General features: G+C 53.4%; 1 protein-coding gene across 1 annotated transcript in view; it reads left to right on the top strand.

Moving 5' to 3' along the window:
* The window catches only part of Wnt3a (Wnt family member 3A), a 40,498-nt gene that overhangs the window by 9,130 nt on the left and 6,247 nt on the right, over positions 1 to 25,121 (top strand). Inside the window, exon 2 of the mRNA XM_046448430.2 lies at positions 5,871 to 6,112. Coding sequence (XP_046304386.1) covers positions 5,871 to 6,112 — 242 coding nt within the window. The remainder of the gene's footprint in view (positions 1 to 5,870; positions 6,113 to 25,121) is intronic.

The raw sequence follows: 25,121 nt of genomic DNA, 5'->3' as shown, positions 1-25,121 counted from the left end.
GGTGGGCATCCTGTGGCATCCTATGTCCTTAGCCTGTTGTGGCTGATGTGGGGGCTATTGAGCCATGCCATTGAGATCAGACTCATCATAAATGTTATTTTTGCATGGACAGGGCTTAGTACATTTTAGGGTCACCATAGGGTATTGGGAAGGGAGGACCTTGGGTCCAACATGCTGGAAACCCTGTTTTGCCATCCCAACCCAACAGCATGCACAGGCTCCTGGAGGCTCTCCAGTTGTCCTGCAGGTTGTGTGTTGGAGGGAGCCATACACGGGAGAGAGGGCGTCATCCATGAGCTCCGTCCAGTGGTCACATGGGAGATGGGAAGGGGGAGACAGCTGGGGACAGTCACAAGTGGCAGGAGCAGTGGGGGGTTGGAGGAACCAATTTAGCACAGCAAGAGTCCCTGTGCAAAGCAGGGCACTGTGGCACAGGCGTGGCAGGAGGTGGATCCTCCGGGCGGCTTGCATCCCCAGAGCTTGTGGCATTGGGCTCAGGAAGTTGTGTCCCTCCTCAACACATTTCTTTTCCCCTTTGGGCCCAAGAGCTTAGAGGGTGCTGAGACTCAGGGAAGGTGGGAAGTCCAGTAGAAGCGGGAGAAGGGAGGTGGTAAACCTTAGGCTCCTACTGCTGTAAGACAGGGGCTCCTGAGGCTCACAGGCCTGTCTGCATCCGAAGCTCAGGGTCTCAGGAAGCCAAAATCAAGGAGTCTGTTGGGCTTGGGAAGAGCCTGTCTCTACCCTCATCCTCGTGGTCGAGGAGCAGTTGCTAGCTGTAGGATCTACTCTCCCAGTCCTGGAAGGCTGTGGCCCAGGGTCCCTCTCAGCTCTTAGTGGTCATTCTATGGTCCTGGAGTGTGGCCCCCTTCTCAGGGCCAGCAATTGCAAGGTGCATCCCAGGCTCCAGAGAAGACTCAGAGAGCTCAAGGTGGCCACAGTAACTCGGATTGCCCGACATTGATTTTCATCTGCAAAATACCACTGGGACATCCTCTGCACAGTTCTGGGCCCCGGGATGGGGAAGTTGGGGTCCTGCCAGATTCTGAGCTTGCAGAGGTTTGGGGATGAGGACAAGGCAGGTGCCATCCACTATCCAGGCCAGGTCCTCTGGGTGCAGAGCAGACAGCTGAGAGGAGCAGCAGGAGAGCTGAGGTGGAGAAGAGCCCTGGGAGAAGGTCTGTGTCTCCAGATCTCACATCACATCTCTATTAAGGCTCAGGGCAGCCTCCGGGTGCCAGGCCACTGAGCAGGACCTCTCCAGCCTTCCAAGACAGGAAAACAACATCTCATTTTCACCTGCCACTAGTTGCAGCAGGGTCTTGCCTTCCGTCCTAAATGGGGGTGGCTGTGGCCACACTGTCACAGGGAGAAGGCAGGCACTCTCATCTCAGGTAACAGTTGATGTGGAGAACACAAATGCCATCAGTTCTCTAAAATTGTGTAGGAACTCAGCCACTTGTTGGGTGAGCTGAGGGTCACGGCCGGGGACCAGGAGCCTGCTGTCCACATGTCTGATTCCTCCTTCTGTACCAGAGCTCCAATTGTCCCTTCTGGGCCAGCACTTGAGAAGGACATATCCAGCACCCAGACCAGGGGTTGCATGAGTAACAGGGGCTCTTGATGTTGTTCACTAAGGACTGATGAGTGGCTGGGTCAGGAACTTGAATTTGACAACCCTCAGCCATCAAATGCTTGGACTTGGTTCCTTGAAACTGTTCCCTCTCCACCTGCTCCCTCCTTAGTACTTGGGCACCTCAACCCACAAATGCAGACTTCCATGTCTGTGTGACCGGCCCAAGAGCCCAGGTGAGTTTGATGTCATATTTTGTGCATCCTGAGAAACTGTTCTGAGAGTGGCTGGGAGACACAAGCACTCTGTGCCATCCTGGGTGGGGTACTTTTCAGCTTGTGAAGTCCTCTGCCACGCAGCACCACCATCCTAGCCACAGCTCCCTAAGGAGGCCCGTCCAGGCCTTCCCCTCTCTTGGCCCTTATCCCAGGCCAGAGCTCCCATGTCCTCCCAGAGGGTGCCACAGATGGTGGCTTTGCAGCTATTCATTCATTAGGGGCACCTGTGTTCTCCCTGGACTAGAAGTTTGTGTCCTGGGGATTCTGGGGAAGGGAGGGACAGTGTGCACAGTGTGTACTTCTGTATGATGTTTCATAGGACAATATATCTTGTGTGGGGTTGTTAAGGCCCAGTTGAGCCCCCTTGGGCCTTATGCCTCTCCCTCATCAGTGAGAGCCCTCTCAGCTGCTGCCCCCAACCTGAGACGCTGCAGTGCTGGGGCCTTCTTGGGCCCAGCTCTCTAGGAAGGAGAAAGGGTCTGGGTACCCTAACTCAAAGGGCCCTGGGGTTCAAAGAAGACAGGAGAGGCCTCCCCTCCAACCTCCCCAAGTCCGTGAGGACAAGCAGAGGGACCCAGTGAGGATTCGTGGGGGCCAGAGCAGCTGCTGGCACCCTGGTTGGGGAAGGTGGCAAGCTGGGGCCTGCCAGGGCAGTGGGGGGAGCAGAGGAGCTGACTCAGCACCCGGAAGAGCTGGCGCTGGGAGAGCCTGGGGAGCCCCCGCTGCCTCCCAGCAGCACCCCACCCTACCCCGTCCTGACCGCCCGGCGAGGTGGGAAAGGTGCTGAGACTGCAGGCCCTGTCCTGTCTGCAGAAGCTGCAGGGTCCAGGGCTGGGCATTCATCAGCTCACTTCCCCCATCCACCATCGGCAGTAAGACGCGGCCTCTAGCATCCAGCAGTGGAAGCCACCTGACCTTCAGAAATGGTCACAGCCCCAGGATCAGTTCCTATTTTGAAGACAGCTAGAGAGACGAGTCCTCGTTTTTTCTGTCTAAACAGATTCCTTTATTTTCCATTTGTTCTCCGTCTCCGAGTCAACAAAACATCCAACAACAGTTTCCTTCTTGTGGATGGATGGACAGATGGACAGACAGGTGTAGCTCACCCCTTCCCTGGTGGCTTTGAGTAACCAAAAAGAAGAACAGGTTCTGTGGGCCTCAGGACTGGGCCATTTCTGAGAAGCTCTCAGATGGAGCCACAACCTACAAACCTCTCCCCACAACTTTCTGTCAGGGAGATTATCGAACATCCAGAAGAGATGCAGAACCTGAACCCCAAACACCGCGGGTCCGCACCCCACATTCCACACTGCCTGGAGCGCCCTGGACCTACCATCCTCTCTGGCCCATCCTTCCCTCTTCATGCTTTTGTGTACAAGCCAACCCCTGTTGCCCTCCACCACTTGGGCATGCATGTCGCTAACTAGCACCTCCTGTGTGCCAGTGACATCACGTGTATAATGTCACCCCATAGAAGGGGTGGAAGTGAAGCACCCTGGTCCTGGTGGAGGAGAGGTCCACCAAGGCAACTAGCCCATCCCCAATTAGACAGAAGGCTCCCAGTCCTGAGTGGCCAGTCCCCCAGCTCACCGCACTCACTTGCCCCTGAGGCACCTCAGCTGGGGCTGGGGCTCCTGGCTCCCACCATGCTCAACCCCCACAGAGGGCTCCCTCCGCACCCGCTTCTCATCATTCAGGAGGCCTGGCAGGAAGTGAGAAGGGCCAGCCAGAGGGAGACCAGATGTCTCCTCCAGTCTGTTCCTGCCCGTGTGCTGGACACCCACGTGACCCCCAGCTACTTGGTCCTCAGAGACCCCTCTCCCTGAAACCTCCACTCACGGCTGAGGGTGTCATCCCAACACCTCAGGCTGCCTGTGAGGGCGGACCCCAAAAGGAGAAGGCACAGCTGAATCCAGAGGCCCAGCGCCACATGCAGGAGGGGACCCAAGAGGGAGCCTCAGCAGTCATCAGAGTAGGGGACGTAGAAACCAGGATGGAGAGGGTTGGACAACAGGTGATGGAGGTGTGGGTGCTTTGAAGGGAAGCATGACTGAGGTCCAGGGGAGATTCTTCTTAGTTTTTACAGCTAGGAGTATCTTGGAACAGGGGGGGTGCCAGTGGACAGCTGGACCAGAGGGAGGGCTGAGGCATGGAGGGAGTGGCTAGAGCTTTTCATGACTCATTGCTGCAGGAGGTAAGCAGGTGCCCAGTGGGCAGGCCTGATGTGGGTACATCTGGGGGCCTCTGGTTTTCAGTGTGGTCAGCCAAGAGTATAGGGGAGCATGAGGTACAGCCACACCCTTCTCCCTGGTTCAGTCTTTCCCCTCTCTGGGCTCTAGGGCACCTGGCCTGCCCCCCCTCTGTCCCACTCTTGAGGGCAGGGACCACTGATCCTGGCCCCATTCCAGTTTCTCAGCCCCTGAGCCAGGGCCCAGGCAGAAGGCTGACCTTCTGCTAGGCATAATGGCACATGCCTGTGATCCCAGCTGTAACCCAGCTGGGGGTGGAGGGTTGCAAGTTAGAGGTCAGCCTGGCAACTTAGCAGGACCCTGCTTCAAAATAAAATTCTTGGAAAGGGCTGGTGCAGGAGGCAGCTCAGCAATACAGCTTGCCTAGCATACAGGAGGCCTTAGGTTCAAGGAGAAAGAAAGAGGAAAACTGTCCTTCTGTCCTGCCAAGTGCCACTCAGACTACACCTGGAGCACCCATGTGGTTTGTGCAGCACTAGCATGGACACTAGGGGGTCTCCATGGCCTGTACCCAGAGAGGAAAATGTGAGCCATTCTCATCCCATGTGGGGCAGGTGTACCCTGAGCTGGATCTAAGAGAGAAGCACAGGAGCGTCGACGGGAAAGTCCATGTGACTCTGAGACCGGAGGTGGCCCCCCAGGTACTCCAGGGCCAGCCCTCCCAGTAGCACTACAGGGAGGGACATGTGGGGAAACTTGGCAGGTGTCACCTGCCCGCAGACCCCACAATAGTGGGGTGAGGAGCAAGCGTGACCCACAATGTCCTGCATACAGGGGACCCATGACACCATGAGTGGGGTTTGGAGGCAACAGAGGGGGTGGTGGTGGGCAAAAGGCAATTGGACCCACTGATGTCTCTTTCTGTTCTTCCCACCCCACCCCTCTCCAAAAGGACTTGGCAAATCTTTCTTTTAGATTGAGGTGCAGTTTTATAGAGCTGGTCCCGCATCTGAGGCTCTGCATCTGCAGGGTTAACTGAGGATTGAAATATTTGGGAGAAAATTGCGTGTGTCCTGAACCCTGGGGTCCTATTCCCTGAATGATACACTTTAGCAGCCATCTACACCATGCTACATTGTGTCGGGTATCATTGTAATCTAGAGATGATTTAAAGTTTTAGGGGACAATGTGCCATTTTATGCAAGGGACTTGAGTAACTGCAGATCTTAGTATCCAAGGGAGATCTAGGAGCCAGTCCCCACCCTGTGGATACTGAGGGGTGCTGTGTCTTGAACACATATTATTGAGGGTGCATGTCTTGTATCTTTGGGGTAAATAGCCAAATATGGGCAGGAATGGGTTTCATGTGATTCTTGCCCCGATCACATCCCTACTCCAGAAGCTGAGCTTCTCCTCCTGGGCCCTAAGGTGCCCCTATTTAGGAAACCCCTGTGCAGGCCTGGGGCCACCTGCTCTGGGGTACATCCCAAGGCCCTAATTTAGTAGCCAGCAATTCTAGTCTCTGCATTCTCCAAAAGCATTGGGGGCCTCCACCAGTGTCCTAATGCACCCAGGATCCCTGCATTCCCAAGGGTGGAGGGGTGTGGGCCCTTCTTTTGCCTCCCACATCCGTCAGTTTGCTCGGTGCTGTATCAGGTACACGGATGGGAAGGGCCCTGGCTTTTCCTTAATATCAAGTTTCCTTCAAAGCAGAAGTGTCCTGCCTCTCAGTGCACATGTGCCCCCAAAGCAAAAGGCCTATGTGTGCCCCAGGGCAGGGCAGCCTCCCCACTGTGTTCCCGGCTGGCCCTAACCATCTGTCCTCCTTGCTAGGTCACTGGCCATCGGGCCCCAGTACACCTCTCTGAGCACACACCCCATCCTCTGTGCCAGCATCCCAGGCCTGGTGCCCAAGCAGCTGCGCTTCTGCAGAAACTACGTGGAGATCATGCCTAGCGTGGCTGAGGGTGTCAAGCTGGGCATCCAGGAGTGCCAGCACCAGTTCCGTGGCCGCCGCTGGAATTGCACCACTGTGGATGACAGCCTGGCCATCTTCGGGCCTGTGCTCGACAAAGGTACCTGCCCTGCTACCATGTGTCCTCTCAGGGACTTGGGAAGCCTGTGAGGGAGGGGCAGGCTGGCCTGGGATGTGCAGATGCAGGGTCCCTGGGTGTGCCTCCTCCTCCCTCCCTCTCAGGAGACAGGGCTTATAGGGAGAAAACCCCAGGAAGGGAGAGGAGCTGGGGCTGTGGGTTGGTCCAGGAAAGAGAGGACGGTGGGAGACTGGGTGTTGGTTGGCTGCTGCCAAAGAGCAAATTAACCCATAATGTAGTGGCTAGAGCAATGATTACCATGTGCCATTGCAGCCTGCTGGCCAGGGGTGCATCTGCCCATGTCATGAGGCCAGCCCAGCTGGACACCATGAAGGGCCTACTCGACGGGGGCTTCTTAACAGCCTGGGGCCTGGATCTCAGGGCAGATATAGGGAGAGAGAGGAAGAGACAGACAGAGACAGAGAGAGGCAAAGAGAAACAAAGAGACTGAGACAAGGGACTAGGGGACAGAGACAGGGAGAAACGGGTAGGAAGACAAAGACACAGAGACCCAGAAACAGACACAGCCAGGCAGAGAGACAGAGGGAAACAAAGAGAAACAGGAGGCAAAGGTGGAGAGAGAGACACAGAGGGGGACCATGGGAGAGAGGACACACAAAATGCAAGCTTTTGTGGCTTTGGAACAAAACTGAGGAAAATCAAATGATTGGAATCACTTCTAAGCATACAATCCTGTGCATTAGCACATTCATAGAATTGTTGACACAACCTCTCATTCCAGAATGTTTGCATCACCCTCAAAGAAACCCATGCCCATGAGTGGCCCCTCCAGGCCCTCTTCCCCTCCAGACCCTTGGCCACTGGCCTGCTGCCTGTACCTATGGACTCTCCTGTTGTGGACATTGCCTACAGCATGGTCACTCACTGTGCGACTTCTGGGGCTAGCTTCTTCCCTCAGCATGGCGTTTCAAGGGACGTCTATAGGAGCATGTCAGTACTTTGTGGCTTTTAGTGGATGAATACTCTACTCTCCCAGGAAGGATGGACCACATTGTCTATCCCTTCCCCAGTTGGTGGACACCAGGGTTGTCTCCACCTTTTGACTATGTGAAGAGTGCTGCTAAGAACAGCATTTCTTGGGCAAGCATTTCTTTTTGAATCTTTGGGGAATAAAATCAGGAGTGGTGATTGCTGGGTCATATGCTAATTCTATACTTAGTTTTTCAAGGAACTGCCCAATGTTTTCCATAGTAGCTGAACCATTGTGCATTCCTACCAGCAATGCCTGAGGATGCCGATTTTACACATCCTCAGCAACACTCAGTTTTGCTTGTGAGCCATTGTGGTGTATGTATGAGGCATCTGTCTGTGTTTCATGTGCACACGCCAATGGTAAAGTGTGCTCATTGGTTTTCTGCATATTGTATTTGAAGAATTGTCTGTTCAAATCCTTGATCCATTTTTTAATTGAATCATTTGTCTTCTTATCATTGAGTTACATGTGCTTTTTATATATTCTGGATACTAAACGTTTATCAGATACATGATTTGCAAATATTTCCTACCATGTGTATCACTTTTGTGATAGCGGCCTTTGATGCACAAAAGAGCTTACTGTTGATGAAGTCCAATAAATTTAGATGTCATATCAAAGCAAGCATTTCCTAAGCCTAACTCACAAAGATGCACAGCTATGCTTTCTCTCTTACCTTCAGGCCAGGTGAGTGAGCTACTTTGAGCTTCTTTATGCATTTGCTATCAAGTGGGGATCCGGTCACATTCCTCTGCCTGTGGAATCCTGTCATTCCAGTACTTTCTGTTGAAAGGTTGTTCCTCTCCCTCTGAATGATCTTGACACCCTGGTCAAGAATCAGTTGGCCAATTCCATTCCATTGGCCTATGTGTCTATATTTTTGTGAATACTACACTATTTTGTTTGTTGTAACTTTGGAGGATGTTTTGGGCAATGTGTGTCCCAACTTTGGATTTCTCTTCCAAAATTATTGTGGCTATTGGAGTTCCTTGCAATTCTATTTTTTCCACTTTGTTGTTGTTGTTGTTGTTGATGATGATGCATTATAGTTGTACATGTTGATGGGTTTGTTATTATATATACAAACGTGCACACAACATGATAATATAATTTGGCCAAGGTCACTCTACCTTGCAATTCTATACAAATTGTAGATCAGCTTTTCCATTGCTGCAAAAAGTCAGTTGAGCTTCTGGTGGGACTGAGTGAAGCTGTGGGCTGCTTTGGGATGGTCCTGCCTTGCCAACCACACTGCGTCTTCCCTCAAGAGCGCAGGATGGAGCACCCTCTCTGTGCCTACTTGTATGCTGTGCCTTTCAGGACACAGGGCTTGCACCTCTGTGGTTAATGTATTCCTGAGTGCTCTGTTCTCCTGGTGCTGTTGTAAATGGAATTGCTGCCTGATTCTTTTTCCAGGTTGTTCATTACTGATCTTTAGAGACACATCTTGTCAGGTGCCATGGTGCATATCTGTAATCTCAGCAACTTGGGAGACTCAAGACAGGAAAATCAAAGTTCAAGGCCAGCCTTAGCAAGACGCTGCCTCAAAATAAAGAGTAGAAAGGGCTGGGGATGTAGCTCAGTGGTAGAGTCCCTGGGTTCAATCCCAGTACCCCAAAAAATTATAAGATAAGAGTTTTCTGTGCTTTGAGTCTGTATCCTGCAATTTTGATTATTGGCTGTGAAGTGTGTGTGTGTGTGTGTGTGTGTGTGTACTGTTTGCACATCTGTGTGCATACCGTTTGCCCCTTGTAATCCTCTAGGGACAGGTTGAAGAGAAGCAGGACTACTCTCCCCTTACCTCTTTCCCTAACTCCTCTGGCTTGGACCTCCAGAGCCCTGCTGAAGAGAAGTGGTGAGAGTGGCAGCCTGCCTGGTCCCCCACCAGGCCGGAGGCCTTCAGCCTTCACCACTGTGTGCCACTTGGTTACAGGTCCCCACGAGGTCCCCAGGTGGCAGAAGTTTCTGTACTTCACTTTTGAATGTTTTCAAGGAAAACCCTGTGCAGTGGCTGCTCTGCCCCCACAGAGTTCAGAATTCAGCAAAGCAGTGTCTTGACTCAGAGAGATGCCAGGTCCATTTTGGGATGCTGGCTGCCACTTGTCCCCAGACCTCCCTGTGCCAGTCTTAGCCCCCACACCCACACCACCCTTTGCTGGGCGCTGTGCCCTTTGGCTATTTCCAGAGGTCTGACTGTGGGGTCCGGCAGTTTGGGCTTGCTTTTCCATGGCTCCTGGAGTTTCCTACCGGGTCCTGGGGTGTGAGCAGACCACAGACCCCACCACTCGATGGCATAGAGGTCACCATGGAGGAGCATCATGAAGTTTGCAGTGTAGTCAGCTCCTGAAGGGGCCATCGCTTCCTGGAGCAGGGCCCAGGAACACACTGTCCATGGAGGCACCCAGGTGACCAGCAGGAGGGAGGAGCTTGGGCAGAGGGCCAGGTCGTATGGGAAGGGCTCACCAGGGACCCTGCATCCTGCAGTGTTCCTCACAGCATGGCCACAGCTGGGGTCCACTTCCCGTCTCTACAGCCCTTCTCCTCTGGCTTCCTGGGCTTGCGCCCACAGCCCCAGCCTTCCATTGCTCAGGTCAAAAGCCTCGGGCTCCCGATGAGCCTCTAAGGCTCAGAGCCCCTTGGCAACACCTTCAGCCTCCATCCAGAGCCTGGTACTTCCCACCATGCCCTCCCACCACCCAGATCCCAGTCACTGCAGGCGCTCCCATGAGACCCCTTGGCCATGCCCCATGACCAAGAGAGCTGGTGTTCCTCCCTTGACAGCCATGCCACGCTGCCCACCTGCCTCCTTGGCCCCGTCCCGGCAATGCACAGAATGTGTGTGCCCCCGCACTCCTAGCCCCCCAGGCCACGGTATCAGGAGGTAAAGCCTGTGGGAGGTGATGAGGTCATGAGATGGGAGCTTCACGATGGGATCAGTGTCCTTATCTGGGGATCCCAGGGAGCCCTCCCCCAGGATCCACCTCTGTCCTCACCATGTGAGGACAGTAAGATGGGTGGCTGTGGGCCAGAAGCAGCCCTCACCAGGCCGGAACCTGCCAGGCCGTGACCTTGGGCTTCGGCCTCCAGAACTGGAGCAGCACATCTGTGTTTCACACCACCAGGGCCAGCGTCCTTGTCAGGCAGCCCAAGTGGACCAAGACACTCCCTGACCCGTCCACCCGTGGGCCTCCTGGCTGCTTCTCAAACTCGAGGCACAGTTTACTCCTGACTCACACCAGGGAGGGCTGCCAGGAGCACTCTTCCCACTCTGTCTTTACAGATCACCACCCGGGTCCCACGGGGCCCTGTCCTCATGCCAACAGGTTTTGTCATACATAGCACCCCCACCCCCAGTGCTTCTGTTCCCCTCACATGGCTTCTCAGTCCACCAGCCCTGCCTCAATTTTCCTTCCCACGTACAGTGTCAGTGCAGCCCACCCTGCCCAAGGCCAGGGGAAGCCCACCTTGCACACACTGTCTGATACCCAAGGAAGGAGCAAGTGGCCTTGCCATAGCCCAGCAGCTGGGATTCAGGAGGTTGGGTGTCCAATCGAGGAGCCAGCCCTGCGGGCCACAGGCATTGGTGGAAGCCAGCTGAGGAGGCCTGTGTGTGGCTGGTGCAGCCTGGCTGGGAGAGTCTGCACCCTGGTGTGGCCATGCCCCACCCCCATCCATCCAGGATGGCAGTCCGGTTGGAGGTAGAGGAAGAGACTGGAGCTGGGGGCCTGAGGCCCCTGTGCCCTTGAAGGAGAGTGGCTCATGTCCTGGACTGTCAGCGTCCTGTCTATGAAGTGGGAGAATGCTGCAGCCTGCCACTTCACAGAGCTGCTGGTCAGGTGTCACAGACTTGATCGCAGCTTGGTTCTGGAATTGGAGGAGTTGGGTCCTCAGGGCCACATGGCTCCCCAGGAATGTCAGGGTATGGGGGTGTTACTTGTGTAGGCATGTGCACTTGAGTATGGGATGTGTGTATTGTAGTGCGTGCAGTGCTGACACACAATGGTCCGTGCACATGTGTATATATTGGCCATACACAGTTATCATGTGTGTGTGTCTTGGTGTGTGTGGGTGCAGGATGTGCATAATGTGGCACACACATGTGCTACAGTGTGTGCTGTGCATACAGGTAGCACTGTGTCTTGGTGTGTGTGGGTGCAGGATGTGCATGCATGTGGCACACACACCTGCTGTAGTGTGTGCTGCACGTACAGGTGGCACATGCAGCTTGGTGTGTGCTATGCACGTGTGTACATGGTGCAGAATGGTGGCCCGGGGCAGGGAGAAGTGTGCCGCGTGTGCTGCTGCCGAGCAGACCCAGACAGGGTGCTGGTGTCAGGGGGGTGTATGGCTCGAGAGCCAGGTAGAGTTCCCAGGGCCTCCCCCTCCCCAGAAAAGGAGTAAGCAGCAGGGATTTGGAACGAAGGCAAGAAGCCCGTCCACCTGGCAGCTAGCCCAGGTGGTGGAGGAGGGTGTGCGGAGTGGGAAGCCCTGTTGCCATCCAGGGAGCCTGGGGGCTTGCCACACCAGTCAGGGTGTCTCTCAGGAGAGGGGAGGATACCTGCATGATTCCATAACTGCTGTCCTTGGGCCAGAAGAGAAGATGGCCCTATGACCCCATTTCAGTGAGGGGCTGCAGGGAGCAGGTAGACGAACTCCTGTAGGGCTGCCACTCAGACAGCAAGTCTGTCCCCAAGACTAACCCTCGGGAGCACAGCTACCAGGGCCTGGACTGGACCACAACCTTGGAAAGGCACAGGTTTGCACACCAGGGCCCTAGACTGGAGATTGACTTTGGGACCAGCTGGATGAATGCAAACCCCAAAGTCAGCCTGTGGCCTCATCTCAGCCAGCTGGAGAAGCCTGCAGACGTGTCCCTCTCTGAGCCCCTGGCATGCCTTGGGACTCATCTTCAGGGCTGGGCTGTATTCCTGTGTGGCTAGACCACACTTTGCTTATCCACTCGGATGTCGATGGACATTTGGGTTGTTCTCTCTTCTGGCCTATTGTAAACAATGCCACTCTTTGTGGGGGTGTATGTTTCCAGTTCCCTGTGGAATACAGCCAGGGCAGTGTTGCTGGCTACTGGGGACCACTGGCATTCGAGGAACAGCTAAACGTCTGCAAAGCATCTGCGTCCTTTCACCTTCCTTCGGCCAGAGATGAGGGCTCTGACTTCCGCTCCATCTCACCAGCACTTGCTGTTTCTGGCTTTTGCTCTGCTCTGAGCTCCCTGCTCCGTGAGCAGGGGTGTCTCACTGAGTTTTCCCTTGGATTCCTCAGAGGCCCGAGGGTGTGGAGTGTGTTCTCCTGTGTTCATTAGCCATCTGAGTGTCCTCTTTGGAGAAATGTCTGCTCAGTCCTTCCACCATGTTCTGATGGCGTTGTCTTTTTGCTCTGGAGTTCTGAAGTCCTTTGTATAGTTGGTGTGCAATCCATTATCCAGGACATGATCTGCACATATTTCCTTTCACTCTGTGGATTATCTTTTCACTTTGAAGCATAAAAGTTTTCAATTTTGATGAAGTCCAATTCATCTTCTTTTTTCTTTGGTTGCTTAGTTTGGGGCACCACTGCCTAATCCAAGGTCACAAAGATGTATTCTCCTCAAGTTTTCTTGTAAGAGTCTTATAGCTTTAACTGCTGCGTTTGAGTCTCTGATCTGTGTTGAGTTGATCTTGTGTGTACGGTGTGAGACAAAGATTTTCCTTTCCATGTGAAAGTCTAGCTGTTCCAGCCTCATTTGCTGCAGGGACAGCTCCCCACTTCCACAGCCAGCCCCGTTGGTCTGGGCATCCTTGTCAAAGCTGAACTGCCTTTATTTATGGGCCACCTCTTCTGTTCCACTGGTCTTTCTGCCTGACTCTACACTGTACTGTAGAGTCAGTACTGCTTTGGTATCTGTAGCTCTGTAGCATGTTTTGAAGTCAGAAACTGAGAGGTCTCCAACTTTTACCTTTTTTTCAAGATTTATTTGGTTATTTGAGGCCTCTGACAGTTCTGCATGAATGTTAGAATCAACTTATCAGGGGCTGGGGCTGTAGCTCAATGATAAAGCGCTTGCCTCATATGTGTGAGGCTTTGGGTTTGATCCTCAGCACCACACAAAAATAAATAAAGATACTTGTGTTCATCTACAAGCAAATGAATATATTTTTTAAAAAAAGAATCAACTTACCAGTTTTAGCACAAAAGACTGGATTTTTAGGGGTTGTGTGGAATCTGCAGGTCAGTTGAGGAGTATTGCCATATCAACAACATTAAATCTTCTGATCCACGAACGCAGAATCTTTCCATTTACATTGGTCTCAATTTCTCCCAATGTGGCACAGTTTGAGAGTACCATTCTTATTCTTCCTTGATTAAATCCACTCCCAACTGCCATATTCATTTTTGATGCTGTCATAAATGTGTTGTTTTCTTCATCTTCTGTTCAGATTGTTCATTCCTGGTGTGTGGTGTTTGTTTTGGGGATTTTGTTTGTGGTTTGTTTGCAGACCTGGACATTGAACCCAGGGCCTTGTAGATGGTAGGCAAGTGTTTCACCACGGAGCTACCCTCTCAGGCCTTTGTATTTCATTCTGAGACAGGGCCTCACTAGGTTTCCCAGGCTGGCCTTGACTTTCGATCCTCCTGCCTCAGCCTCTGGAGTTACTGGGATCACAGGTGTTCACCACACCCAGCGTTGTATATTTTTAGTATGCCACAGGAGCTCTGTAACCTGGCTGAAGTTGTTCATTGTTCTAACAGACGGGATTTTTGCAGATATCTTTTTTTGTACATAAGAAGGTTCTACCTCTTCCTCACAGTCCAGGTTCCTTTTATCCAGGACGTGTTGAACAGCAGTAGAGGTGGGGCACTCGTGTTTCCCTCCAAATCGGGAAGATCCAGCTTCTCACCACTGGGCACCATGTCAGCGGTGGGCCCAGCCCATTTTTAAGCTTTATGGATCTAGGTGTGAAAACCTTGTCCTTACAGATAAAGAGAGGAAATGGGAGAGTTTTATTATAATGCATCATTCAATTCTTTGGAATTTTTTGGAGTTATATGTGCCAAAAACTGTAAGGCCATCTATTAACAAAAAGTTTAAAAGTCTGTCAGCACACAAATCAATTAGATCTTCCTTAAATTGTGTGGAAAACAGGAAATTAGAAGTAACTGATTCTCATAAGATCCAATCATTATGAATACCACCCTACTTCTGGGACAAATCCCTAAGGCTGAGGGCTTTCCAGGAAGATTCTGGGATATCCTAGAACCAGAGGGGTATACATGGGCCTGATGTATACAGTCCTCCCTATTGCAGGCACACACCCGGGCCTGTACACAGTTGGTGCCCTGAGGGCAGCACAGAGGTATGCTCCAGCTCTTCGCAGGTGCTCTGTGAAGGTGTGTCCAGGGTAGACAGGGCTGTGCCTGGGGCTGTGAAGTGGGAAGTGTTCCCCCAGGGGAAGCACCCTTGGCCAGATCTCCTAGTACTCTCCCTCTCAACACACAGATGGTACTTTCCATGTACCATTTCAGGGCTCAACACCTGGCAGCCACTCAGTCTTAACACCCATCCAACAAGGCCAACACTGTCGTGAGCCTGTTTTCCAAGACAGAAAACCAAGGCACTGTGGCCATATGGGCCTCTAGCCTTAATGGATTAGCTGCAAAGTCTCCAAACAGAGGGTGGGGCCTCGGATATAAGCCCAACAAGGTCCCCCTGGTGTGGCTCAGGCCTGTGGAGGTAGTGGGGACTGCCTGGAGGGTAGGACAGTTGCTATGGAGGCCAGGAATGGGTTAAGACTCCTGAGCCCCCACCTCACCCCCAAGTTTGTTTGGGGAGAGGGTGAAGAGTCTGCAGGTCACTGAAGATTTCTCAAAGGGCCTGAATAAACTCAGAAGGCTCCCCAAGGCCAAGCAACCCCTGCAGGTGTCTGGTCCTGCCCTAAGGAGCGGACAGGCAAGCTGGCTTCTGGCCAGAAGGCTAGAGGAACCCCTGACCCTCATATTCATTCCTTCACTTCCTAACAGTGGCCTATGTGCTGGCACCTGGACTGTTTGGCTTCAGTATCCCACACCCTCTCCCCACCAATGCAGACCCTGTCCTGCCTCAGGGTGGGAGCAGGCTACATTGTCCCTTCCGCAAACATGTCTGAGAGCCCGCCATCAGTTAGCAGCCTCCTCTGTCTCTCCTGCCCCGCCTTCTCTCAGGCTCCCTCCCCTCTCCTTGTACTTCTCTCAGACTGTCTCACCCTCCTCCCTTTTCCACTGGATGAGCAGGGAACTCTCACTGCTTGGTTTAAATAGGAAAGAGGATGCCTGGGATTAAAGGGCAGGATTCCTAGTGGGCCCCTCCAGGTGCCCCAGAGAGAGGCCAGCTAAGGGAGCCATTGTGGAATCCCCCAACCCTGCCAGCCTCAGAGGCTCAACTTGGCTCATAGTAATCAATCTGATTGGATTAGGGTCAGGGTGACCCTAATCATGTCAAAGGTCACCCCCGGCTTTGTGGCAGACACCATGGGGATGCCTGGTCACCCTGCTGAGGCGGCCTCGTTGAACAGAGTTTAACATCGGCCAACCTGTGAGGGGAGCCAGCCTCATGCAAGTGTGCATGTGAAAGTGCATCTGAGCATGCACTGTGTGTGGGTGTGTATGTGTATGTGTGTGTGCACATGTGTGTGCACGTATGTGCTGTGTGGGGAGTGTCTGCGTGTACGGGCATGTGTATGATGCGCCATGCTGTGCTTGTGGAGTGCACATGCATGTGTGTGAATGTGTGTTATGTGGGCGGCGTGTTTGCAATGTAGTACTTTGTGAGAATAGGAAGGAAGGGCCATGTACACCTTCTGCTTCTAGTCCCATCTGCCCTTGGTCCATCTGGCCTGGGACTGTGAGCCAGGCCCACCAGACAGCTTGGGGAAGCACCGGTGCCTGGGACAGCCAGAGAAGCAGAGCCGGGCAGGTTCTGAAGAGTTCTCTCCTCTTCAATCCAACCTAGCTCTGGGCAGAAAAGCATTTGAGGAATTTTGAGAGCATGGAGACTGGTGCAGCTTATCTGTTCCTTAAGGCCGGCCCTGGACACCTGGAGGGCCTGAGCCAGCTGACACCCTCTCTTGACCTCTGGTGAGGTGAAGCCAGTGGGGAGGCTGTAAGCACAGAGGACTGCCAGGGCTGTCCAAAGAAGGCTGCTCAGCCCCAGGGCCTGGGACCCACGGATGGGCGTCAGAAGAGCAGCAGACATTCCTGGGAGGAGGCCAGTGGGAAGTGCAGTAAATGTGGCTGCCCAGCAGGGTTGGGGGTGACTTGTGGCTTTGCCGGGAGCCCGTCTTTGTATTGGCTGAGTGGGCCGTTTGTACCTCAGAGAAGAATTACAGGGACCATAAGGGGATGAGATCTGATGCCCCAGGACCCCTGGATGCTGGGGCCTCAGGTTGCACTCACCCTGATATGAGTTGCTCCCAGAGTCCTCCTAAGCCCAGGTTCCTGGGCCATGCAGCTCCTTTTGTAGGAGGGGCCTGTCAGGGCTTGCCTCTCTGAACCTGCCTTGGGGGCATTTCTCTTCCACTGTCCCCAGCAGCCCCTGGGGGTGCTCTGCTGGCAGAGGCAGCCCTTACTCACTATAGGGTTCTTACTGGAACCTCACCCACTTGGACAGTCCCCAGCCCACACATTCTGACTCCTGTTGAGGGGTGGCTGACCCCACTCAATGTAGGGTATGGTCAGACTCCCGGTGTTCCTCAAGCCCCAAGGGTGGCAGAGGTGGGGGTTTTGGGGTGTCAGGTTCTCAGTGTGTGCCCTTGGTCAGCCCAGAGACAAACCCCCACGTCTCCCAAACTTAAACCCTGTTCTCTTTAGAGAGGGGCAGCCCAGCTTTCCTTCCCTCCAGGGCAAAGCCCCTTCCTAATGATTGTCTCCAACATCCGGAACCCCTCAGGGGGTGGTCCCTGCACCGTCCTGTGTGTCCACAGCCTACCCAGAGGGCCGGCAAGGGGAGGGGCTGCCGGCCAGCCCCGGGCGTCCCCAGCCTGCATGCTCAGGCGGGGACCAAAGGGCAGCTCTTTAGGGAAACGGCATCCCCAAATCCAGGTTGCGACCCCTGACCCCTCCCATCCGAAAGTGTTGCCATTCACGGCGCATTGGGGGTGGGGGCTTGGCTGGCTCCGGGGGCCTCTCCGGTATATCATTAACTCTCCGCAATGGGAGGGGGACCCCGGCCGACACCCCGCCGCGCCCGGCTCTGAGCACAATGTCCCCGCGACGACGACAAGATTAAGCACAAGGGAAAAGTGAAAATGCTGTTGGCGATTCACACGCCCTTCGGGGTGTTGAATTAGAGCGACTGAATAGGGATTTCCCCTCGCGCCGACGGCCCGGCGGGCAGCGCATACTTCCAGGTTGCTATGACTGGCCGGGGATCGCCTAATCACCGGCCAGGGGGAAATTCATATAAAATATCGCCGGCCATTGTGGGCCTAACGCGGCGTGACAGTGCGGCACAAAGCCGGATTCATCAGCCCCAGCGGGTCAGCAAGGCGTCCGGCCGCGCGGGCCGCCGGGCGGTGTCAGGGGCCGCGGCCACGCTGGGGCGCGGGCGCATTCCGCTCTCAGGTGGCTCCTGGGCCTTTTGTGCCGCCGTGTGATTACCAAATGCCACCGCGACACCCCCTCCGGGCCGCCAGGCTCCTCAGCGGCCTGGAGAGGGGCCGCGGGAAGGAGGGAAGGTGGGCAGCTTGGACAAGAGGCGCCGGGGCGTCGGCCGCCAGCGCGCACCCGCTGGGGCACACCGCCCGCTCCTGTCTGCCTGGCAGTGCCTGGTCCTCCCGCCAACCTGACTAGCTGGAGTACTAGGCAGGGAAGGGGTGCCCACCGTTGGGAGTTCTGGAAGCCCACGGAGCCCTCCCTACCGAAATGGGAAGGATGGTTTGGTTGCTTCCAAGTGACCTAGGATTAGAGCAGCCAGGACCATGTCCAGAGTGGCCTGGAGGCCCCTACCAGGATGGACTCCATCGCTGAGTCCTCCCATCCCAGCTCAGAGTGAACCCCCAGACAGGACCCTGGTGGAAACTGAGAGAACTTGAGGAAGAGGCTTGGTGTATTTGGGGCAGCAGGTGCCCACCCTGACCCTTGTGTGGGCCAGGTGTGGGGGGGTGTTGTAAAGTGCTGATGCTGGTGGATTAGTCTGCTGTGCTCTCTATGACCATCTGCCAGGATCTCCCCAAGGTCCATTCCTGTGCAGTGGCAGTTTCAGCAGGGATAGGTCCTGTGCTCCAAGAATTCTTTGGCAGAGGAGGACCCAAAGAGGGCTCTGTCTGTGCAGGCTGTGGCTGGATTTGAGCTTCCCTGCACCTTGCTCATAATGAACTCTCAGATCCTAGATCAATGAATGGACAGATGGATCAATGAATGGACAGTTGGTGAGTGGATGGCGGTTGGGTGAATGGAATCTGGAAGACAAAATGGATAGAATAGATGATGATGGGTGGATGGGGGTGGATGGAAGCTGGAGAATAGGATGAATGGGTGATTGATGGAGAACGTATAGATGGCTGGTTAGTTGGATGGTTGGTTGGTTGGATGGATGGTAGCCAGATGGATGGATGAGTGAATTGATGGATGGTGGATGGATTGAATAGATGGGGAGTGAATGATAGATGGATATAGATGGATGGGTGGGGAATGGTGGATGAAGGGTGGATGGGTGGATGCGTTGATTTAAAAAAATGGAAAGAAGGAAGGAAGGATAGATAGTTGATACTTTGCTTGAACTTGCTAAATGAAACTACAGCAAGTGCTGGATGAAGATGGTTTCCCCAGGTGTCATTCACTTCTATTTTGGAACAATTTACCACACATTTCTCTTATTTTTCTCTTTCCCTACACCTGACCACAGTGTAGGAAGAATCTTGGGTCTGAACAGAGCAAGCTCTCTATAGCCTGAAAAGTTCACCCAGGCTCTGCCCTGGGTGACTTGGCCAAATGTCAGCATTAGTCTAAGTGTGCTGGTCCCTCAGCCCACAGCCTCTCCCCCTCCTCCTTTGACTTTGAGTGGCCCATTTGAAATAAGGCATTTTACCTCAGACTGGAAAGGTCTCCTGCTCTCTGGAGTGATGGCTGATGGCTTCACCCCACACCCACCCACAGACCTCTGTTGTGCCAACAGAAACGGAAATTTCTAACAACGGTGTTATTTGTGGCAAAGAAATTGGCTGTGATGAAGGCAGCAGCCTTGCCCTCCTCAGGGACCTCATGAAGCCTTGTCCCCAGCAACTCCAGGAAGGAGATTATTCTGGACTGGTTCATTGACAACCTGCTTATTGCAACACCCTGAGGAAATCTGATAATAGCAACAGATGCTCTTTCCAGGAACACACACTCCTTCCCAGACACACCCATGCATTCTGCCACAACCTCAGAGGGCTGCCAACCCTAGAGGACTGCCTGCCCCTCGACCCCTGGGTGAAATCAGCAGTCCCTGTGCTTCGGAATGTCACCTGGGGCCATTCTCCTGGGCAGCCTCAGGGTGTTTTCTGACTTTCAACTTTGACATAGTCCTCAATCTGTAAAAGCCTGGCCGGAGGCATACCAGGAGTCCCGGAGCCCTTGTCTGGCTCCAGGATGCTGACACAGGAACAACCATGCACCATCCACTGAAGCCAGGACTCCAGTCTACCAAGTAAGCTGGCTTGACTCACATCACTGCTTTTCTACTGACCTCCCTTTTCTGTCCCGAAATCCCATCTCAGGTCCTTCATTGCTTTTTGTCACCACATTGCTTAGGCTCCTCTGCCCCTCCTCCCCTGTCCTGACCCTGGGACCACTGAGGACATGGCCAAGTATTTTTAGGAAGGCCCTTGATTTCGGTTCACGGGAGGTCTTCTGACAGTTAGGTGCAGGCTGTGCCCCTTGAAGGTGGAGCAGTGCCCTCAGCGTCCCATGGTGCCTGTCCATTGCTGGGATGCTGATGCCATCCCTTGCTTAGGGTGTCTGCTGGGTCTCCAGCACACAGCCACAGGCCACAGGTCTCTCTTTGTGATCCATCAGTGTCGTGGGGAACTGCTTGGGGACTAGTGACTTCAGAACACACCATCTCTCACTTCTCTGGCCTGCAGCTTCTATGACGGCCTCACAGCTGGGGATTTCTGTCCTGGTGGTCTGAACCTGTTTGCAGAGCCCTGGTATCTCATTTCTTCCTGAGCCAGTTGAAGGTCAGTTTCAGGGCTTCCTCAGCTTGGCCAGCCTGACATTTTCTGGAAGGAACCTCACCTCCTCATTTGACATCAGAGGAAACTGAGGCTCAGCAGAGAGCACTGATCAATTTGCTGGTGACAGAGCCAAGCAAAAATGAGGTCCCTTCCCTGTGTCTTAAGTCCTGAGCTCCACCCTCCCTCCCCTGCACACCCTTGCCCTCAAGTGTGTCTGCCAGCCCTGTGCTATTTGCCTAAGTTCTGATAAGCAGAGATCTCCCAGCCCTTACCCTGGGCAGGGCAGGGGCAAGGCTTAGAGAGCTCTGGTCCCTGGCTCTCCTTATCTTTCAGGGTCTGTTCAGAAGACGAGAAGGGCAGGGAGTAGGGACCAGCTGGGAGACAGCTCCTGCAACAAAGCGGGTTTTCTTGTCTGGGTCAGAGCATTCAGGAATTGGAGTGTCAGCCTGGAGAAGGTCCGCAAAACTTGGAGTGAGAGAGGACAGGTGGAGAAGCCGAATGTGTTTCTCCAGGAGGTCAGTTAGATGCTCCCTCTGGGCTGCCCTGGGAGGGGCAGCCAGGAAACTAAGTTGCAAAATCCCCCAGGCCACTTGCTTAGGATTCCTAACCCAGGCTCAGGGACAGCAGGGAAGGGTAGGCCAGTCCCAGAGAGTTAAGAAGAAAGTATGCCCAACCCCCACCCCAGAGGGGCAGGGAGGGAGCATCTTAGGTCCTTGAAAGATAGGATAAGGCCAGGTGTGGTAGCCAGGCCTATAATCCCAGAGACTCTGGAGGCCTGGACAGGAGGATCACAAGTTCAAGGCCAGCCTGGGCAACTTAGAAAGACCCTGTCTCAAAAAATAAAAGAGCTGGGGTATAGCTTAGTAGTAGAGCACCCCTGGGTTTAATCCCCTGTACCACAAGTAAATAAATAAATAAATAAATAAATAAGATAAAATTTTTAAAAATAAATAGAGATAGATTAAGGAGGGGTCTCTGTAGAATGGAGGCAGGAGGGAAGTGGCTGGTGTCTGGCATATACTGGCATCTACCTACTCAGTGCCTTAGGGCCTGGGAAAGGCCACTCCAGGCCTGTTTGTGAACTGAGGATTCATATGAGGAAAGGAAAACAGGAGGACCTTGGGAAGGTGCAAGGAAGTGGCCACCTGGCAGGGGGACTATCCTGGGTCCACCAGAGGACATGGCTCACCCAGTGCCATTAGCCTGGGTGCCTTGGAGCAGCAGGGGCTGGCCTGCTGAAGGTAGGCTCGCTGCCTACCCCAGGGCTCCTACCCTTTCCTGTGGCCCCACAAACTTTGAGTAGCCTTGTTCTCCAAACTGGAAATGAAAGGTGAGCAAGACACAATCCCTGCCCTAGGAAGTGTCCAGGCTGGGGACACATCACAGGAGCAGCGCAGGTCCAGTTGAGGAGCAGTGGAGGCTGGTGTAGGGGGGACCCCCCAGCTGGGAGACCTGGAGGCTGTCAGGGGCCATACCAGCTACAGACAACATCCAGGACCCTGGCTGTTGCCCCATAGAATAGATAGGACTGTGGTAGGCACAGCCTGAGCCAGGGAAGAACGGGGAGCAGCAACAGATGGAAAAGCAGGGTCACGCAAGGAGTAGCCTTGCAGATCTTGGGAAGTGCCACATTGTCATTTGGCTTTATACAAAGAACTTGGCTTGTGTGGCGGGTGTGATGTGTGTGTGTATGTGTGTATACATACATGTGTGTGTGTCAGAGGAGTTATATGGAACTGAGGATGCCAAGCCCAATTAGGAAACTCTTTGGGGTCCAGGTGGGAGACAGACTCACAGAGAAGGGCCTAGAAGGGTGGAAGAGGCTGGGAGACCCCAGGGCCCACTTGGGAGAGTGGAGAGTTCCTTTCTGGGCTCCTGGCTGGATGCAGGGGCTGTCCAGGCTCTTGGTAGAGCCCTAGGAAGGGTAAAAGAGCAGCTGGGGCCTGCAAAGGGTCATCCAGGGAGTGTGTGCAAATCCATGGAAAGGGTCACCAGGGTCACCCAGAGGGACCCAGGGAGGCTGTGACCAGTCAGCCAGGGGAAAGGTGGCAGGAAGCCACCACCCAAAACACTTTCTGGTTTGTGAATCCTCAGATCTGGGGAAAGCGTGCTTCAGGTGATGGACGCGTGGACATGTACTGAGCCTTGCAGTGTGTGGGTGCGTGCTTACTGCTCCCCTGCCCTGCCTGCCTGGGCTTTGGGGCACTTGAAGCTGCGGGGCTTCCCTCCCAGGACTGAGCTGCAGAAGGTGTGGAAGCAGCCCTGCAACCTGCCTGCTTGCCCTGGGACAGAGCTCCTGGGTGTCCTGATGGAATTAAGGAGGCCACAGCCTTCCAACCCCAAGGGGCCTGAGGGAACGTCTGCCCAGGAGACCCTCCACACCCCTTCCTGTCCCACTGAGGGAGGTCTCCTGCTCTCTTCTTCCTCCTGACAGCCCAGGGCATCAAGGAGAGAGAGATAAGAAAAGGTCCCTGCAGGACCACAGCAGAGACACTAAGAAACCGCACAAGGGTGTGTGAGCCCCCAGAGACCTGGGCCTGTGGCACTGGAAGCCCAGAGCATTTTTTAGCTAGGTTCATATAATCCCTGCTTATCAGTAGGTCAGATTCTCATTCATCTTGCTCTGGCACTTTCTCTCACTCAGAATGCCATGCTTAACATACAGCAGGTACTTAGCACACCTACGTCAGATGGCAGGTGGAGAAGAGAGTGACCTCCATGGACCACAGGGCCCACATCCCCCCCACCCAGCAGGCAGTGACTGGATACCTGGCAGCAGAGGCTGCATGCACTCAGGAGCAGAGGTACCACTCATTCCTGCATCTCCAAGCCCAGGCTCTCTGAAGGCCATCTGCCTCCCTTGAATCCCAGCCCCCCACACCGACAACCTTCTCACAAACTCCAGCCCTCCCCAACTGCCCTTCCACAAAAATACCACCACTTTCCTCCTCAGCCTCAGTTTCCCTGTTTGGAGGAAGAATCATGGAACACTAGGCAGCTCCAACATTACCCATGAGCCAATAGCGGCCAGCATATATTCCCTGTAGCCCTCAGTGGCCATGTAGCCCTCAGTGGCCATGGGCCCAGGTTGGGGGCAGTGGAACTGGCACAGAGTGTGCACTGCAGGCCACTGGCCTTGAGACAGTTCCAGAAGAGGCAGCCCTACACCTGGGCCTTGTAGGTTCCTGGAGTGAGGGGTGGCAGAGGGGACGGTAAGAGCAGGTTGCCACAGGCAGAACAAGAGTTGCACTGGGGAGCGGGATGGTGGTCTCCACATGGGTCACAGGCCCAGGACCAGGTAAATTCTGTTTTGCTGCCTTCTTGCAGTCCCATGATTATTGTGAGGTCCTGTTACATTAGTTACTACTTATCCACAGGGATACACTGCAAGACCCCCAGTGGATGCTGAAACCATGGATGGTACCATGCCCTCTCTAAACCATGCTTTTTTTTTTTTTTCCTGTATAAACTTATAAACCTGTGATGACATTTCATGTTTCAGTAAGGTACAGTAAGATATTAACAATTAATGCTGAAGTAAAGCAGTTTGTAACAATATACTATACAGAAGTTAAGCAAATGTGATCTCTCTCAACATATTGGTAAGTTTTCCTTTATGAGCTGTGGACCTCATATTTTTCTGCAGTCTGAGGTATTACAGGAAAGTTACCATGTGTTTCTTTTTCCTTCTTCTTAGCAACCTCAGCATACTCTTTCTTTCCTTTCCTTTTCTTCAGATTGAGAACTTGCTCCTTTTCATATACAAGAGGCACTTAATAAATACCTTCTCTTTGGCATATCCAAATTGCCAGCTTCACTGCTCTTGCACTTTGGGGCCATTATTAGGTAAACAAGGGTAACTTGAACACAGCATTGTGATATTGCAACTGTCAATCTGATAACCACGGTAGCTACTGAGTAACTAAGAGATGGGTAATGTGTACACGGTGGTTTCACTGGAGGAAGGGATGACTCACACCCTCGCAGGACCAAGCAGGCTCCTGTGAGATTTCTTCACACTACTCAGACCACGGTGTTGTTTAAACTGGTGAGTTCTTTCTTCCTTCTTTTCTTCCTATCTTTCCTTCTTCTTCTTTTTTTCTTTTTGTGGTGTGTGTGTGTGTGTGCACGCGCGCGTGCATGCACACACACACTTGGGATTGAACCCAGGGTTGCTTTCCCATTAAGCTACATCCCTAGCCCTTTTTATATTTCAATTTGAGTCAGCAGCGTGCTAAGTTGCCCAGGTTGATCTTGAACTTGCAATCCTCCTGCCTCAGTTTCCTGAGCCTCTGGGATTTCAGCATGTGCTACCATGCCAAGCTATGACTTGTTTATTTCTGAAAATTTCCACTTAATATTTTCAGACTGTGGTTGACCATGGGTAACTGAAACCTCTGATAAGGGGGCTACTGAATTGCTAATTGAATTCCGTGGGATGGACATGCCATGGCTTTGCATCTATCTACCTGTTGATGGACACTTGGGTGCCTCCCATTTGAGGATATCATAAGAGCACTGCTGTTGCCTTTGTCTTGTCTTAGTGCAGATGTGGGCTTCTCTAGGGGAGGGATCCAGTGACTCGGTGGGAATACGCCTAGCTTCTGGAGTTGCTGCCAGCATGCTCTCCAAGGGACACACTGTGTCATCGCCTCCTCCTTGCTGTTCTCTGACTCTGCAACTCCAGCTGTTCCTTGGTATAAGTGGAGCCTCTGTTGGTTCTGGTTTGCACTGCTCCTTGCCAAGGAGTGTTGAGCATGTGCTTGTAGACCCTTGTGCACTTTTTAAAAATTCACATATTTATGATACA

This window comes from Marmota monax, unplaced genomic scaffold (genome assembly GCF_021218885.2).
Source record: "Marmota monax isolate L192 unplaced genomic scaffold, Marmota_monax_Labrador192_F-V1.1 WCK01_AAM20220418_F8-fsc00327, whole genome shotgun sequence".
Taxonomy (NCBI): domain Eukaryota; kingdom Metazoa; phylum Chordata; class Mammalia; order Rodentia; family Sciuridae; genus Marmota; species Marmota monax.
Note: the sequence above shows the minus strand (reverse complement) of the source record. Positions and strands in the feature narration are given on the sequence as shown.